Consider the following 15279-nt stretch of genomic DNA (forward strand, 5'->3'; position numbering starts at 1 on the left):
GCACAGAGGCACCATCCCCAAATCCACACCGCCCTCCCCGGGGGCACTGGAAGCCTAGCCCCACGCCCCGCTCCTGCTCCCACTCCGGCTCCCGGAGGTGGTCTCCGCGTCCTGCCTCTCCAGCCCCTTCACCTCCCTGCCTTTGTCCACGCAGCTCCCGGGTTCCCCTGGGAGGTGCTGCTGCCTGAGTTGTCTAAGCCAGTTCCAGTGTCCTGGTCAGAGAATTCCTCTGTGACCGCCCTATCCCGGGGGGAAGGGGGGGACCCTCCTGCCTCAGGGATGCGCACTCTGGCTCTGCCTTGCTTCCTGGCTTTCTCGAGGACAAAGCTGTCCCCTGCTGGAGGGGCGGCTCCTGGGTGGTTCCCTAAAGGCCTCAAAGTACTGAGCACAGGGCTGAGTACTGAGCACAGGGTCCTCGGGTCGAAGGAACGAGCAAACAGGCCAGGCAGCAGGGGGGAGGCCGCCAGCGGCGCAGCATCTCGGGGCTGGTCCGGGCTGCTCAGAGGCCCCGGCACCAGAACTGCGCGGGGCCCAGGCGGCCCCTCCTGAGGCCTGGGAGCCCTGCGTTCACCTCTCCTCTGACCCACAGCGAAGCACGTGGTCCCCACCCTCGAGGAGGGTGCGGCCGGGTCTGCAGCGGCCTCCCCCACACTTGCCGGGAGTCCCGGTGGATTCCTGTCCCCCCGCCCCAGGGAGGCCGATCTGGACCTCCCTTCACAGGATTCAGCCTGAAGCATCTTGGGGTCCTAAGCTGGGGAGGGGGGGAGGTTCCTCGCTGCCACGTTGCCTGCCGCGCCCTCAGTACGTGGATGGTGGGGCGGGGAGCAGGGCCAAGAGCCCAACACAGAGCACCTCCCACCAGGTTTATTGGGTTGTGCGCCAGCCAGTCAGGTACAAAATCAAGAACAGTCTGTGGGGGAGCAGCGAGGCCGGCCAGGGAAGTGGGGGGCACAGTGCCCAACAGCCAGGCCCAGGGCACCAGGGACGTGCCACGGGTCAACAGGTATCCACGCAGGAGATGGCACGGTCTGCACCCTGAGACGGAAAGGGGGTGCCCCCCTTGGCTCTCTGCTCCCCTGAAGCTGGCTTCAATGATCCAAAGGGCGGAACGGGCACCGCCCCGAGCTGGGCAGCAGGGCCGTCCTGGGTCTGCGGAGCTTCGGGGGCAGGGAGAGCTGAGCTGGGCCTCCACCGGCACACAGGGCAGCGCCCCTCCAGCCGCAGGTGCCCTCTGCTCACCCTGTTCGCCGAGCCGCCCCACCGTGCCGCGGGCCCTCTCTGTGCGGCTCAGCGGGAAGGGCACCTGGCCGGTGGGGTGGGAGGCAGCGTCCTCCACTCTGGCCCTTCCGAGACGGGGCCAGTCAGAGGGAACACCGGAGGCTTTGTTAAAACCGCGGGAACCAAGCCCTCAAGGCGCAGGGAGCAGAGCAGGGGGAGGGCCGGCACCCGGGCGCTCCGGTGACCTTCCTCTGGTCAGAAGTCACAGTCACTCTCCCTCTCGGGATGCACCTCCTGCCGACGCCTGGCCTCCAGGAAAGCCAACTCCTTGGCCTCCTTCTTCTGGTTCCGGGCCTCGTACTCTAGCCTGGGGGCCAGGCCAGGGTGAGCCGTGTGCCCGGGCCTGGGCCTCGTGGCTCTCTGCGCCCCCCCCCCCCCCCCCCCCCCGGGCCCCGCCAGGACCCCTCTCACCTGTTCTTGATGATGCGCTGGACGATGAGGTCCGTGGTAAGGTCGTTCCCGCTGTCGATCTGACAGAAGATGCCCCTTCTCTTGGGCTCCTGGGGGCCAGCGGGGAGGGGAGAAGATGAGGACCCTCCTCTGGAACCTGAGGACACTGCCCAGCTGCCCGGGCCCAGGGGGCCCTCAGGGAGACCAGAACGGGTGCCGTCAGTCCTGCCTGTTAGCAACCTGCCTCGTCATAGCGGGGTGCCGCTGGACTGGCAGTCCTCACCCGGCCTGGGTCCCAGGCGTCGTGAGGCCCCAGGGATGCTAGGTGGCTGAGAAACCTCCCGCCCGGCGCAGGCCCAGCACAACCCACCTGGTAAGGGTCTGAGCCGTCCTTGTCGGGCACGATCTCCGTCTTCCCGTGACACACCAGGTCCACCTGGGGAGGGAGCAGGGATCAGGGAGTACGCCCCCCCCCCCGCCGGTCCTCCCCGGCACTCAGGGCCCTCCTAGGGAGAGGCTGCAGCCGTGTTCTCAGCCTGGCCTCCCCTGCGACCTGGCCCGCCAGCAGCCTCACCTTAAAGTGGTCCAGGAGCTCCGCTGTGACCGAATACGGGGCCCCGATCACCACTTCCGACACGTACTACGCAGACACGGAGCACAGGTGGTTAGCTAGGAGCCTGCCCGGCCAGAGGGTGCCGGGAGAGGGCTCTCGCTGCTAAGGAAGCAGGGCCTGGGGCGGCAGCACGGTGGGGCTGGCCGGCCGGAAGCCCGAGCCTCCTAGATGCCCTGGGACCATGAGCCTGGGAAGGAGACACCACCCAGGCCACCCGCCTCGGCACGTACCCGGCAGGCCAGCACGCTCAGGGTCCGCTCGTGCAGGTTCATGATGGGGTAGTTCTTCCCCTTGTAGTGGTTGACCTCCTAGGGCCAGAGCGAGGTCGGGTGAGCAGGCAACCCAGGGCGGGTGAGGGCCGTGATCCCCCAACGGTCCCTTGTGGGTGGGGCCGCCCCGGTCCCCAGAAGAGGCCCCGGTTTGTGTCCTCCGCCTCCACCAGCATCCAAGGCCTCACCTCCTGTGGGCCCCCCGACCCAACCTCCACCCCAGGAACCCCCGCGGGCCCCCACACCCTATCCGCTGTCCAGGGAGTGAGACCTGGTCAAAGTGCAGGCCAGCGATGACGTAGGGCCTCTCTGCCAGGCCGTGCACCTTCTCCAGGAAGTCCACGTGGCCGATGTCCATGCCGCAGTTAAGGAGCAGGTAAGAGAACCGGGGGCCCCGGCCGGCTCCCTCACACGCCACCCCGGTCTGGGGGCCCGTGGAGTCAGTGAGGCCCCTCTGGGTCCCGTGGCCCGGTGGTACAGACGTGGCTATGCAAAGAAAAGGCCCAGGACGGGGGCGACCCTCCCACTAGGTCCCAGAGGATACGGAACAGGTCAAAGGCGCCAGCCACGTAGATGACCGTCTCCCCTGGCTGGGGTTCTTTCCCAGAAGCGAACTGGATGATCTTCTGGGACGTCTGCAGGAACTGTGACACCCCCGTCCAGGGGTTCCGTCCCCCCGGGCACTGTAAGCCGAGAGGGGTCTGGTCGGTGACACGCCTCGCGGGCACGTCCTTCACCTGTCCCCACCCCCAAGCCCCTCCTCTGAGCCTGGGGCTGCCCACACCTGCCTGCCCGGCTGTTCTGGGAGCAGGCAGCAGGGACCGTGGACCAGAACCCGAGCCCCAGCCGCAGCCTGCCAGCTCGCTCAACCGTCTGTGTGCCGGACGGTGGGGGCCCAGCGGGCCAGGCCCAGTCCATTCCAGGGCCAGGCTGGGTAAGGTCCCTGTGACCAGCAGGACATGGCTCCACCCCATGGCCACGGCAGGCACCGCGGCCAACACCGCCACGGCCTGACAACTGGCCCGCCGGTGGACGCGGCCCCTGTGGGGATCCAGCACCCTGAGGCCACCTTCTGGTCACCTGGGAGGAGCCTTCGGAGGAAAGCGTCTCCTTCCTTCCCGGGTGTCAGGTGAGGGGGTTACAAAGGGAGAGAGGACCAGGCCGTCCAGTTAGAGGCCGCCAGACAGGGGCCGCTGTGACCGGCCAGTTCGCCAGGCCCGGTGGTCAGTGCCCAGCCAGGGCGCAGAAGGCAGGGGGCTGCGTGAGGGGCCCGGCCGGCCTTTCCCCAGGGGCGGCCCGGCGGGGGGACGTCAGTGCTCACCTTGCCAAAGCTGTCTGCGTATTCCCGGTACTCGGAAGACATCTCCTGAACGGAAGGATGCGGGATGTTGAGGGGCCTCGCCCTCCGGACACGACCAACCCCAGGACCCCCAAGACTCACTGTCCTGGAGCCCACACAGGGGTCAGGACACGGCAGGCTGGGTGCTCCCTCGCTCCCAGCGGTGTCCTCAGCCCCGGGACGTCGAGGATGCCACCCGGGCCCCCCCCAGACTCGCCTCACAGCTGTGATGCGCCTTGGTCACCAGCAACATACGGCCGACGAGGTCTGTGGTGGACACGCCCTGGGTGCGCCTGCACTCTCTGGGGACAGAGGTGGGGTCAGGGCTCACGTCCCGGACACGGTCGAGGCCCCACCTCCGGCTCACCCCAGCCCCCCGCCGTGCCGCGTGCAGACCAGAGAGCGGGAGGGCCGCTGTGCTTTTATCAACCGAAGGAAATGACAGAATAGAGGAAAAACGCTGCTGAACCCCAAGCGTGAGGCGCTGGGTGGGCAGGCCAGCCTCGGGGAGGCGGCGGCTCCGGCCCCCGCCGCACCCCGGACTCTCAGGTCTCGCCCTGCGGCGCGTTCTCTGCCAAGGGCGTGCCGGGCCGCGCCGGCCTTCTGAGTTAGTCACCGGCGACAGAACCCGCTCCCCGGTCACGGCCCCGTGCGCCTACTGTAGGCCTACGACACGCCAGCCCCCCACGCTGCGGCCCTGCCCGCTAGACGCGGGCCACGGCCAATTTCCTCGCGGGCAGCCAGAGCCTGGGGGAAGCTTCGAGCCCCACTCCTCGAGAAGGCGGGACCCTTGCTGCGGCTCACCTGTACCTCCCAGCCTGCTTCACTTCCTCGTAGGTGTCCCTGCCGTCTACGGTCAGTGTGATGTCATCTAAGGGGCAACACCGCGCGGGAACGAGGATCCTCAACCCAGAGCCACGCAGACTTTTAGGACCCCCAACCCTCCTCCCAGGCCCGCCTGGCACGCGGGGACTCGCTAGTGGGGAAGGAGCCAGGCCTTTTCCAGATCCCCCGAGGGCTCGGTGCTGCTGCCCCAAGTGTGCGGAGGTCCCAGAGCCCCAGCCCCGCCCGCTCACCGCCATGGACGCAGAAGTCGCAGCTGTACTTGTCCAGCGTCTCCAGCGTGGTGACGTAGGGAGCGGCTGGCACCACCTCGTCCACCCACTTGATGGCCTGTACCATCTTGTATCTCTCCTCCTGAGTGAACACCGGGGGCCCCTTGTGCTTGGAAATCTCCTCTAGAGCCGGAGAAAGGACAAGGATGAGGCCTGTGAGCTCTGGGGGGGCTGGGCCACAGGAGCCCCCGCCCGGCACCGAGCAGTCTCTGACCACGCTCCGTCGCGGGCAGCTGTCTCTGTCACTGCGCCCTCGGCCCACAGGGCAGGAACACACCCAAGCGGACACCGCTCTGTCCTCTACGGGCCAGCGCAGGTGCTCACGATGCGTTTGCTGGACAACTACACGGTCCCTTCATCGGGTTCCAGGTAGCCAAGCGCTCCCTTTGACAAGTGGGTGCTCAGTCCTCAGAGGCCCTGGGAAGCAGGTCGATGCGGATGTGTGTGCGGAGTGGGCTGCAGAGCCGGAGGCTCGGTCCGTTGGCTGCACTGCTCAATGTGAGACGCACAGCGGGAAAGCCCTGGGGGCGCTAAGTCTGGGTCTGGAGTCGGGGTGAGCATGCTGAGCTGTGATCTTCAGAAAGACGGCCTTGGGTCTGGTCTCACCCCTCGCAGGGCCCTGCAGAGTTAGTGAAAGGCGGCGGCCCCAGCTTACCATCGGTGTGCACACCCACGATGAGGTAGTCGCCCATGGCCCGTGCCTGGCGCAGCTGGTTAGAGTGGCCGTAATGCACCATGTCGTAGCTGTGAAAAGGACAGGGTGCTGAGTCCCTGTGCTGAGGACGCGCAGTGAGCAGCTGGAAGCAGAGGTGTGGGGGGTGCAGCCTCTGACAAGCCGCCACTGGGAGCTGCTCCCCGGGGCCTGGGCTGAGCCTGGGCTTTCAGGGGGAGGGGGGTACCCGGCTCTCCACAGCACCGCACCCTGGGCCACATTCGGCAAGCGTGACAGGGGCCGGACTGTGCCCAGGGGCAAGGCCTGCTGGTCCCCAGGGCCGGGGAGCACACGGCACATACTGTGCGCCCCAGACCTGCCACGGAGCTCTGCCCTTTGCTCTCAGCCCCTCCGCTGTCCAAACGCCAACTGCGGCAGGCAGTCCCTTTAAGCTTTAAACTGACAGTAACTCAGGAGTGGGCTGGACTCTGTTCCACTCTGGGGCAGGTGGACAGTCTTGGGGCCAACACAAAACAAAGTCCAAAAATGAGCAAAGGCAACGGCTAGCTTCGGAAATCCTGCTCGTTCCCCCCTGGCCTCCGGAAACTCAGCGAGCCTCTGCTCTCTGGGGCCAACCACCACCTCCCTGGCCTCTGGTTGTAGAGCTCTTATCCTTTGGTCTAGGCCTGGTTAAGAGTAACTTCTCAGCTGAAGACTCACGGGCTCCCCGCGTGTGCCGAGGGGAACCCGCACGTTTCTCTGGGGGCCCCAAGTTAGCCCCACAGGAGCTTTGTTTCCTTCTAGCTTCATGTTGTCTCCTGAGTAGGTGACACTGCCCCCGCTTCTCCAGGTGACCCTCTTCCACTCCATGCCACCTGCTACTCCCGCCACAGTGCACCAGTCCCGGCACAGAAGCCTGTGGGGTCACATGGCTCCGGCCCTGGGGTGAGGGAAGAAAAGTCCAAATCCAGAGGCACGACCGGTCCTTAAGCTCACTGCACGGGCTGGGCCAGGGGTGCAGGGTGTGTCCTAGCTGCTGTGGCCCGTGTGGCCATGGGTGGCCTGCTGGGGTAGGGGCCCGGCCCGACCAGGGCCAAGGTCAGAGTCCACCAACAGAAGCCACGCTCCCTCTGCCCCGGGTGACTGTGGTGCAGCTGCAAAGTCACGGCAGCCCCTCTTGCTCTCCTTGGAAGCTGTAAGCTAGCAGGGATGGGGGCTGCCCTCTCTCGGATTCCATTAGGTAAAGGGGGAGAAAGCACTCTAGGTGGCAAGACCTCAGTAGAGGTCAGTCTTTCTCTTATCTGTTGACAGCCCCAAACTTATCTTGAAACAAGTCCAGCTGTCTGGCTGGCCAGAAGAGAGAAGGGAGGGGGCACTGTAACCCTCCTGGGATGGCCCCGGGGACCTGGGGGCCTCACTGGGGGTCTGGGACACCAGCAAGTCCTGCCCTGATCCCTGCCCAGGCAACCCAGGGGAATCTCTCCGATCTAGCGATAGGCGAGCTGGGCAGCACACGGCTCCTTCCGAGGGGGCGCACCTCACAACACCAACGTGATTCCTGTCGCGGGGACCGGACACCCTCGCCCCGCGCTGCCACCGGCCAAGATTCGGGCGGGCGGCTTAGCGGCGGGAGCGGCAGCGCCGGGGGGCTGTGGCCCACAGCCGTCCGCGGCGGGGCGGGCGCGGGTCGGCCCCGACTCGCTGCCCGCCCCTCGCGATCCACGGCCGCCCCGGACACCGGGCGCAGGCAGGGCCACAGGCACGTCTCCGGGCGGCGGCCCCAGCCCAGCCGCCCCCGCCCCGGCCGCCCGCGCTCACCAGCCGTCGCACCACACTCGCACGGCGCGCCTGCCCCCCGGCCCCGGCGGCTCGGCGCCCCGGGTCGCCCCGTGCCCGTTCCGGATCATGGCCCCGCAGCGGCGGCGCGGCCCGGCCGGTTCCCCGACTCCCAGCGGCCGCCGCCCGGCGGCCCCGCCCCACCCGGCGCACGCGGCGTCACGCGGGCCTCACCCGCCGCGCGCGGCCAATGGCGAGCACCGTCCCGCCCCCCGGCGCCCCGCCCGCCGCCCACAGCCCGCGGCCAATGGCGTGAGCTACGGGGTCGCCCCGGAACCGAGCCCCCGCCCCTCGGCGCGCGGCCAATGGCGTGAGCCGCCCCCGCCGAGCCCCGCCCCCGCCCCGCCCGGCGGCCTCCGGAAAGTCCGTCTCCCCCGCGCGGCCAATAGCGTCAGCGCACCTGGCCGAAGAGGCGGGGCAGGGCCACGTGGGGCCCAGCGTCCCCGCCCCGTCCTGTCCCGTCCCCCAGCCCCACGAGCCCGGCGGGGCGCCCGCCCCCCACCACGCGCCAGCTGGACAGTCACAGGACACTCGAGGGACAGTGCTGAGATGTTTAATAACAATAAAAAGGGCTGCTGAGAGCCGAGGCCCAAAACCACCCCTCTGCCGCAAACCCCACACGGAAAGAGGTTCCTATAAAGTTAACAGGTTTCAGTACGAAGTAGTAGAAAGAGGGTTGAGGCCCCTGAGACTAGCCTGGTGAATGAGGTAAGGCAGCCGCGCTTCCTCTCGGCCGGCCAGCTGTGCAACGACCCGAGCTCTGTCCCCAAAGAACGGCACGGCCGCCGCCGCTTTATGCAGAGGCTGCACAGGCGAGGCGTCCTCCCGGAGACGCGCACAGCGGTGCAAGGGGGCTTCCGGCCAGAGGATTCTGGCTGGACCCCGGGGCAGTCCTGGCCGGGCCCCCCACGAACAGGCGTTCCGTCCTCTGCAAAGTGCCAACTGTTCCCGTCAAGCACCGGGTTACGTTACTTTCTTCCTTTTTGTGCGTTTAGTGCAGCCCCTGCCAAACCAGCCTCCCAGCACCGGGGCGGAGCTAAGTGGCGCAGCCCGCTCTCCGGGCGGGGGCTCCTCGCGGCTCCTGCACAGCGACTTCCGACTGTGGGTGCCTTCTTCACCCGCACGCAGGGGGGTCGCCAGGGAGAAGATCGGGTCCTGCCACCTACCGAAAAGGGAAAGCTGGGTCAGACGTGCCTGGGAGCCCCTCAGTCACAACCTGCCCCAGGGCGGGAAAGCTGACTGCGGTCACCCTGCTGCCCTCCCCTGGGGTCTGAACTGTGGCCAGGCTCTGCCTAGCGGCAGTTCCGTCACACCCGAGCTACAGAGCAGCTGCCGGACGGCTAAGGTTCCTGAGTGATTCAGACCAGCTCGGCCCCCGAGAACTCAGTGTCCTTGCTGGTGATCGAGCAGGCTGTGCGCGCCCAAGGTGGGGCAGCGGTTGGTCACTAGCAACTCTGGGTCCCACCTTTCAATTGTACGGTCAGGGGTGGGTGGGCCAGACCCTCTCCCTCTTCCCAGACTGCCAGACCTGAGGGGGGGGTGGGGGGGGGGGGCGGGAAAGGCCAGCTGACTAGGGAGGCGCGGCCTACAGACTACACCGTGAAGAGATCATGTGTCTGACGGAGATGTAGAACCACATATCATAAACTTAAGATACAGATAAGCACTGATAAAGAAAATGAGCTAAGTTAATGTAAAAAAAAAAATACAGTACACAATAGGCCCACATTACAGAACAGCACAAACATAACATACAAGAATTGCCAGGCCCAGAAGGTGAAGGGATCCTTAATTCTTGAACCCTTTGATTAAAAGAAGTTATTGATTTCCCCTATAAGACCCTGAAAATTCACAGAGAAAGAAAGTGTAAACTTTTTACTCAATACATACACCACGTCTAAATTATCACAAATTCTGTATTAAGGTACAGTTTAAGCTTCCCCAAAGTACACCAGCTCCCCGAACCGAGTGCACCGAGATCCTGTTTGGAGATGCCGAGACCACGTCCCTTCAAGGCACCTTCGCGTCCAGGCTGTCGGAGGTAGGAGGGGGGCTCTCCAGGCACACACTGGCACATTCTCTCTCCCCACGGGGAGTCACACCAGCCGGGGGGCCTCAGCTGATGCCTCTGCCACTCCCCCTTGCTGGCAGAGGCCACCAAGCTGGGGTCACGCCTCAGACACCATCTGCGACAACTCAGAGCATTCTCTACACTCAGTTCACGAGAAAAGACAGACGCGGTCCATCCACACAGGGCAGGGAAGGGGGGGGGTGCACCCGTGCCCCCCTCACCTGCTGTAGGGGGGGATCTCCAGGCCCAGCTCGTCCATGAGGAGCTGCATGACGTCATCACACTTCCCATGAAGCTTCAGGGCAGCCCAGTCATCCTTCGGGGTCCACTGGGGACAGGGGAAGGCGAGTGAGGATACCTCACTTCTTCCCAATGGCCCTTTCCTGCCATATCTCTGTGACCCAGCACACGAGCATCCAGGAACTCTCTGGTTCTCCTGTCCTAAGGCCCAGGTCTAAGGAGGTGTCTCTGGGTGCTCAAGTTACCTGCAAGTTTACAATGTAGAGCTTGGGCCGCCTGCTGGGGGGCTTGGTCATGCACCAGAGGCGTGGATACTTCTTTAGAACCTGCAGGAATGGACGGACGGACAGAAAGACCACATGCACAACAGCGAACGAAGCTACAGGAAGCTAGCTTCTAACACTGAACTGGCCAGGGACTGGCAGTTCTCCCCTCCCCCCCGGTCCCGTCCGCGGCGCTGTTCACGTACCTTTAGGCTGGAACCCAAACACAGGATCGTGTCTGCCTTGCTGGCAGCCTCAGTGGCTGCCTCCCAGTTCAGAGGCTGCCCCAGCGTGCCCCGCTCCCCAAAGTGCACAATGGTGTCCCGGAGCTGGGCCCCACACTTGTGGCAGGCCCGGCCCGTCTGGTGCCGGTGCAGGGCGGTGCGCTCAGTCACATCAAACACCCTCACGTATTCCCTGTTGGGTGTGCAGGCCGTACAGACCTGAGGAGGAGAGGGCGCCGTGAGCAGGGGCCGCTGGCCCGCACAGGCCCGCGAATCCCAGAGGGACCGCTCACTTCAATGTACATGTTCCCGTGGAGCTCCGAGATGGCCGTCCGCGGCAGCCCGCTCCGCAGGTGGAGCCCGTCACAGTTCTGAGACACCACGTGCTGCACCTGCGGGGCAAGCAAGGGCAAGTCAGCAGGTGGCCTGTGAGGGGCTGTGCTCAGTAGCGAAAGCAGTCCTTGACCCTGCCCAGAGTCCCCAAACCGGGGCACCTCCGACCCCGTGTGGAGCCTCACAGGCAAAACCGGAGCGGCAGGCCGGTCCCAGCAGCAGGTCGACGGGGGTGGGGGTGGGGGTGGGGGTGGGGGGGAACCCAAGCTGCCCCCGACCAACGACCAACCCGGAAGCACTTAGCGAGCTGGGAGTGCAGCTGTTTGCTCTCGGCAGGGAAGGGGCTGGGGCCCGAAGTGACACTCTCTTGGGTCCTTATGTTTCAGGTCACTGAAGGACCAGGAGGACTGACCCTTCCCTACTTGGTTGAAAGCGCTCGGCAGAGGGTCTTTAGGGTTCCCACAAGCCTCCCCCGGACCTAGGTGGCTTCTGAGGTCTGTGGGGACAATGTGAGAGAAACACAGGGGGGAAAAGCCACCAGCGGCTCTGCGCCTGAGGCCGGCCCTACGATTCACGCGAGAGACTACCCTTCTCTTGAAAAAGCAGCACCGGAGTCTAAAACGCTCTGTGGGCGCCTCTCCCAGGGGTCCCTGGGACAGAGGTATGATGCAGTTGCCATGTGGGCACAAAGGTGGCCCTCCAGGTCCTGTGCCAGGGACCCGGCAAGTATACTAGCTAGCCACACCGGGCTCTTACCAGCTTTTGCTCGTGTAAGCGGGCGATGCTCATGTGGGTGAGGGTTGGCTCGGCCTCACTCAGGTCAGCAGCACTGCCAGGTGGAAGGGAAGCAAAGGCGTGGGGAGCTGTGAGGTCAGGCCCAAGCTGCCCCTGCTCAACTGGCTGGGAAGGCTGCATCAGGCTGCTTACCTAACGCTTCTCCCTTTCTGAAGCAGCGTCCACACTCCATTAGGGCCCCGGTAATCTGGGATAGAGGCTGCCTGCATGTTCAGAAGGACGAGGCCAGTGAAAATGCATCACTACGGGAATTGGCAAAAGTCCCCCAGACGAAAACTCAACGTTTTTCTCTTGATGTGTTCCAGACTCGTCTGTGCCCTGGCCTCCGTTCATTCCACAGGCTCAGCATTTCCTAGTCCAACCTGCCTGAACCCAGATGGAGTGGCTCCTTCCCTCTGCCCGGACCCCTGCCCCCACCCGGTCTAGCTCCTCCCTCCGGCTTCCGAGGAGTCCTGCCTCCTCCGGGAGCCTCTCCAGCACGAGTACAACCTGGGCTCTGCAGCCCCATCTGTCCTCCAAACCAAGGGAGAGGACGGGTCAGGCTGATCTGTGTGTCCCCAGGGCCGAGCCAGTGCTCAGGAAACACTTAGCAAATGGTGGCACCCTAGGTAGGAGTGCTGGTCTGTCCCAGTTCTGACACCCGATACGGTGTTTCCTGACCTCCCTTGACAAAGACAGCCAACCTCTCCAGACGAGCTGAACACCCTGAATGTCCTTAGTTCTCGATGCAGAGAAACGAAACCACCACGAGACAAGCCAGAAGGTGTGCTCAGAGCAAGGAGTCTTACATTCCCTAGGCTGTGAATGACATCCCTTCTGGGGAGCCCTGTCTCCTCCCCGCGGTTTAGGCTCAGAAAAATGCCCACCCCAAGCAGTGTGGTTCTGAATCACACTGACAAGAGAAACCTCAAACAGTGATGCTCAGAGCAAACTAAAGAGCAGGACTTTCAGAGACGACAGGAATGACTGGAGGACGGAGACCCGACCACCAGGGTCTGCAAGTTAGGACGGTCAGCGCGCCTTACGCGATCTCGCTGGATCTTCCCCTGGCCCTCTCCTGTACAACCTTACTCAACCTTCAAGGCCCGGCCTCAACGCCGCCTCGCGCACGAAGCAAGCTGCACGGATGTCCCAGCTCTCTGAGACCGCGGAGGGCGTGTCTGCATGTCTGCTCTGGCAACCCGGCCCGGCCAGCATCCCCTCATCACCCGCGGCCTCCCCGGGGCCAGAAATCCTCCGTGTTCACCTCTGCCGGGCCCACACGTGGCTCACGCTCGACAGGCACCCATCAGGTGGACAGGTAACACTCTCAAAGCTAGCCGTGTTCAATGGCCCGAGATAGCTTCTCAATAAAATGTCCCCAAACCCAACGCGTTTCTCTTCTTTACCTGGTGTACTCCAATTCTAACTACCTCGCGATCTACTTACTTTCCTTCAACATTCAGGAAATAACAACGAACGCGGAATCAGGAGACGGTCTGGGGCTTCACGCTACCCACATAACCTTGGGACAGTGAGTTAACCTCCCGGACTTGAAACGAGGAGGTGCCTGCAAGCCCTAACGTGTTATGTCCTGTTTTACTCCTCTTCCCTCCTTGCCTCGAACGGGGCATCACAAAAACTGCAAGTGTTTACAAGTATTTATGCCCTCAATGAAGTTTGAGTCCTTTCGAGCTTCTCGACTGTGCTCTCCTCGGTCCTGGGTCCTGGGTCAGTCACCCAGAAGGGGGCGCCCCACACCCGCCCCCGGCGCTCCGGGTTTCTCCCGGGCCTGGGAGCCGACGCCGGGGCGCGGCCGCCCACGCCTCGCCGCCGTACCGTGCTGATGCCGGCGCCCGTGTAGACGACCAGGTACTTGGCGTTCCGGACGGCGCCGGCCAGCTCCCGCACTTTCCTCCGCAGCTCCTCCGGGTCGTCGCACACCTGCCGAGACGCCGAGGCCGGCCGTAAGCCCCGCCCCCGCCCCCGCCCGGCTAGAGGTCCGGCCCCGGCGGCCCGCCGACCGAGCCCCCGCGCCGACCGAGCCCCGGGACTCGCCTCCTCCTGCCGCCGCTTCAGGCCCTCGCGCCGCCTGCTCCGGCCCTGCAGCTCGGTCACCAGGTCCTCGCTCTCGGCCAGGAGCCGGCCCTCCTCGGCGCTGCGCTCCGCTGCCGCCTTCCTCAGGATGCGCGACACCTGCGGGCGCGGGGCGGGCGGTGAGGGCGGCGCGGGGCGGGGGCGCGGCGCGGGGCGGGCGGCGGCGTACCTGACGGAGGCGCTCCCGCTGCTGCTCCTCCCGCAGCCTCCGGACCCGCTCCGCCGCCTTGCGCTCCGAGCGGCTGGGACCCCCGGCTGCCATCGCTCCCGGGAGACCCGCGCTTCCGCTTCCGCCTCCCGGCAGGCCGTGCACCGGCGCATGCGCGCGAGGTCCGCCCCGCCCTTCCGGCCCCGCCCGCGCGGCGCGCAAAGGAAGCACCTGACGGTCTCTTTAAAAGGTGTTTATTGATCATATACAAAATAAAGAAAACCTTATATATCACAAACATACACTATGTACAGCAATAAATACCCGGGGTCCGGCCCAGTGCCGCCCCCCCTGGACAATAATTTAGCAATAAATACTGCACAGGGCGGGGTGAGCGCTGAGGCCACAGCCCGCCCCAGGGAGGCCCCTCCTCACCTGGATCTTCCACAACCCCTGCCTGCCCCGGCAGGTCCCAGGGTACCACCACCTCCCCCTGGTTTCAGCCCTAGGCAGGACAGGCAGGGTCTGATCAACTCCGCTTGGACCCAGCCTCTCAGCGCCAGGAGAGCACCAGAGCTGGACGCACTGGGCAGCCCTTGTCCTGTTGCCCTAAGATGCCAGGAGAAGGCTTTCTGTACCCACTCCCGTTTGGTTAAAGGCTTCAGGGAGTAGCAAATTGAGGGGATGGGGAGAAGGAAGGGGCTGGGACACGAGGGTGCTGGAGGGGCCGCCCCCTCGCAGTCCATCAGGGGCACACTCTGCTAACACTCCGGCTCAGGCTCACCAGACACCCACGTACCAAGGCTGCTGTTCCAGCGTGGGGTGGAAATGTGCGTGACCGGCCCAAAGGTACAGCCCACGCGCAACACACACAGGCCAGAAGCAGGACAGGCCATCAGTCTCCAGGGCACACCCCTGCCTCCGTGTGTCCTCCACTCTCCCCACCTGCTCCAAAACTAGACAGCCAACAGGAAGGCAAAAACGCGCCAAAAAGAATTATTCAGTGGCTTCTGGGGAAAAAAAAATCGTTACTGTGTTGGTTCCTTTCACCAAACCACAGCCTAAAAAAGTAACTTACAAGATCCCAGAGCGGAAACGGTGCTGCAGGCTGTGGCTTGGGCTTCCCAGCTGTGGATGGGAGCTTTAGCCAACTGGCCACCTCTGAAAGGGAGGCCACAGGGACAGGAGGGGGCTTGACCAGCCATCCAAAAGCAGGCTGCAGCTGATCGGAGCTGTGGGCCCAGGAACGGACCATAGAAGCTGTTGCTGACGGGCAGGGTTGTGCACACAGACCTGAAGCCTGGACCAAGGGCAGAAAAGCCTCCGGGGAGACCTGGTATCCGGCAGAAACCAGCACACCACACGGCCGAGCAGCCGTGTCTTCCCACCTTTACAAACAGCGGTGCCGCCCAGAACAGCAGCCAGGGCCATAGGGAAGTCTCCCTGGGGCCACACTCAGGGCAGGAGCTGACCTGTTCCCACAGGGTTCTCCTCTGAAATCTGAGTGTCCGTGTCGGGATGAGGGGGGAGTAGGGCTCAGGCGTGATGGGAAGGAAGGTACACGTCATGGTTTACTTAGCGGACCAGTTTGGGAGATTTGGCCTCGGCCAAAGCCCTCGATTCGCTGTGTCAGAAAA

The 15279-nt window shown here is 64.6% G+C and overlaps 2 protein-coding genes across 3 annotated transcripts; both read right to left on the bottom strand.

The window, feature by feature from the left end:
- Nucleotides 1-738: 738 nt before the first annotated feature.
- On the bottom strand, nt 739-7625 carry PCYT2 (phosphate cytidylyltransferase 2, ethanolamine). Of its 2 annotated transcripts, none has more exons than XM_042915478.1 (13): nt 7475-7625; nt 5660-5748; nt 4966-5127; nt 4694-4760; nt 4107-4191; nt 3872-3916; nt 3095-3233; nt 2822-2904; nt 2512-2589; nt 2243-2308; nt 2039-2104; nt 1690-1778; nt 739-1585 (listed from the first exon to the last, which is right to left on the bottom strand). In XM_042915478.1, the coding sequence occupies exons 1-13, from the start codon at nt 7561-7563 to the stop codon at nt 1474-1476; spliced, it is 1170 nt and encodes a 389-aa protein (XP_042771412.1). In that variant the 5' UTR covers nt 7564-7625; the 3' UTR covers nt 739-1473. The 2 variants fall into 2 exon arrangements, with proteins under 2 accessions (XP_042771412.1, XP_042771413.1); XM_042915479.1 differs by lacking the exon at nt 7475-7625 and adding an exon at nt 7194-7292.
- Nucleotides 7626-8029: 404 nt separating this feature from the next.
- Nucleotides 8030-13788, bottom strand: SIRT7 (sirtuin 7). The gene is made up of 10 exons (XM_042916162.1): nt 13664-13788; nt 13456-13593; nt 13237-13341; nt 11551-11621; nt 11380-11452; nt 10584-10682; nt 10273-10509; nt 10049-10129; nt 9785-9891; nt 8030-8654 (listed from the first exon to the last, which is right to left on the bottom strand). Exons 1-10 carry the CDS (start codon nt 13754-13756, stop codon nt 8456-8458), a joined length of 1203 nt encoding a protein of 400 aa, XP_042772096.1. The 5' UTR covers nt 13757-13788; the 3' UTR covers nt 8030-8455.
- Nucleotides 13789-15279: the final 1491 nt, after the last annotated feature.

This window comes from Panthera leo, chromosome E1 (genome assembly GCF_018350215.1).
Source record: "Panthera leo isolate Ple1 chromosome E1, P.leo_Ple1_pat1.1, whole genome shotgun sequence".
NCBI lineage: Eukaryota > Metazoa > Chordata > Mammalia > Carnivora > Felidae > Panthera > Panthera leo.

What these genes read in the sequence shown, in the direction of transcription:
- PCYT2 (XM_042915478.1), bottom strand. Translation starts at nt 7,563, where the DNA reads ATGATCCGGAACGGGCACGGGGCGACCCGGGGCGCCGAGCCGCCGGGG. An exon ending in AGGCGCATCACAGCTGTGAG is followed by an intron (nt 3,917 to 4,106) that starts GCGAGTCTGGGG and finishes CCTTCCGTTCAG; the next exon opens with GAGATGTCTTCCGAGTACCG. An exon ending in AGCTCCTGGACCACTTTAAG is followed by an intron (nt 2,105 to 2,242) that starts GTGAGGCTGCTG and finishes CTCCCTCCCCAG; the next exon opens with GTGGACCTGGTGTGTCACGG.
- SIRT7 (XM_042916162.1), bottom strand. Translation starts at nt 13,756, where the DNA reads ATGGCAGCCGGGGGTCCCAGCCGCTCGGAGCGCAAGGCGGCGGAGCGG. An exon ending in CGGGCGCCGGCATCAGCACG is followed by an intron (nt 11,622 to 13,236) that starts GTACGGCGGCGA and finishes CTGAACATGCAG; the next exon opens with GCAGCCTCTATCCCAGATTA. An exon ending in GCTTACACGAGCAAAAGCTG is followed by an intron (nt 10,683 to 11,379) that starts GTAAGAGCCCGG and finishes CTTGCCCCGCAG; the next exon opens with GTGCAGCACGTGGTGTCTCA.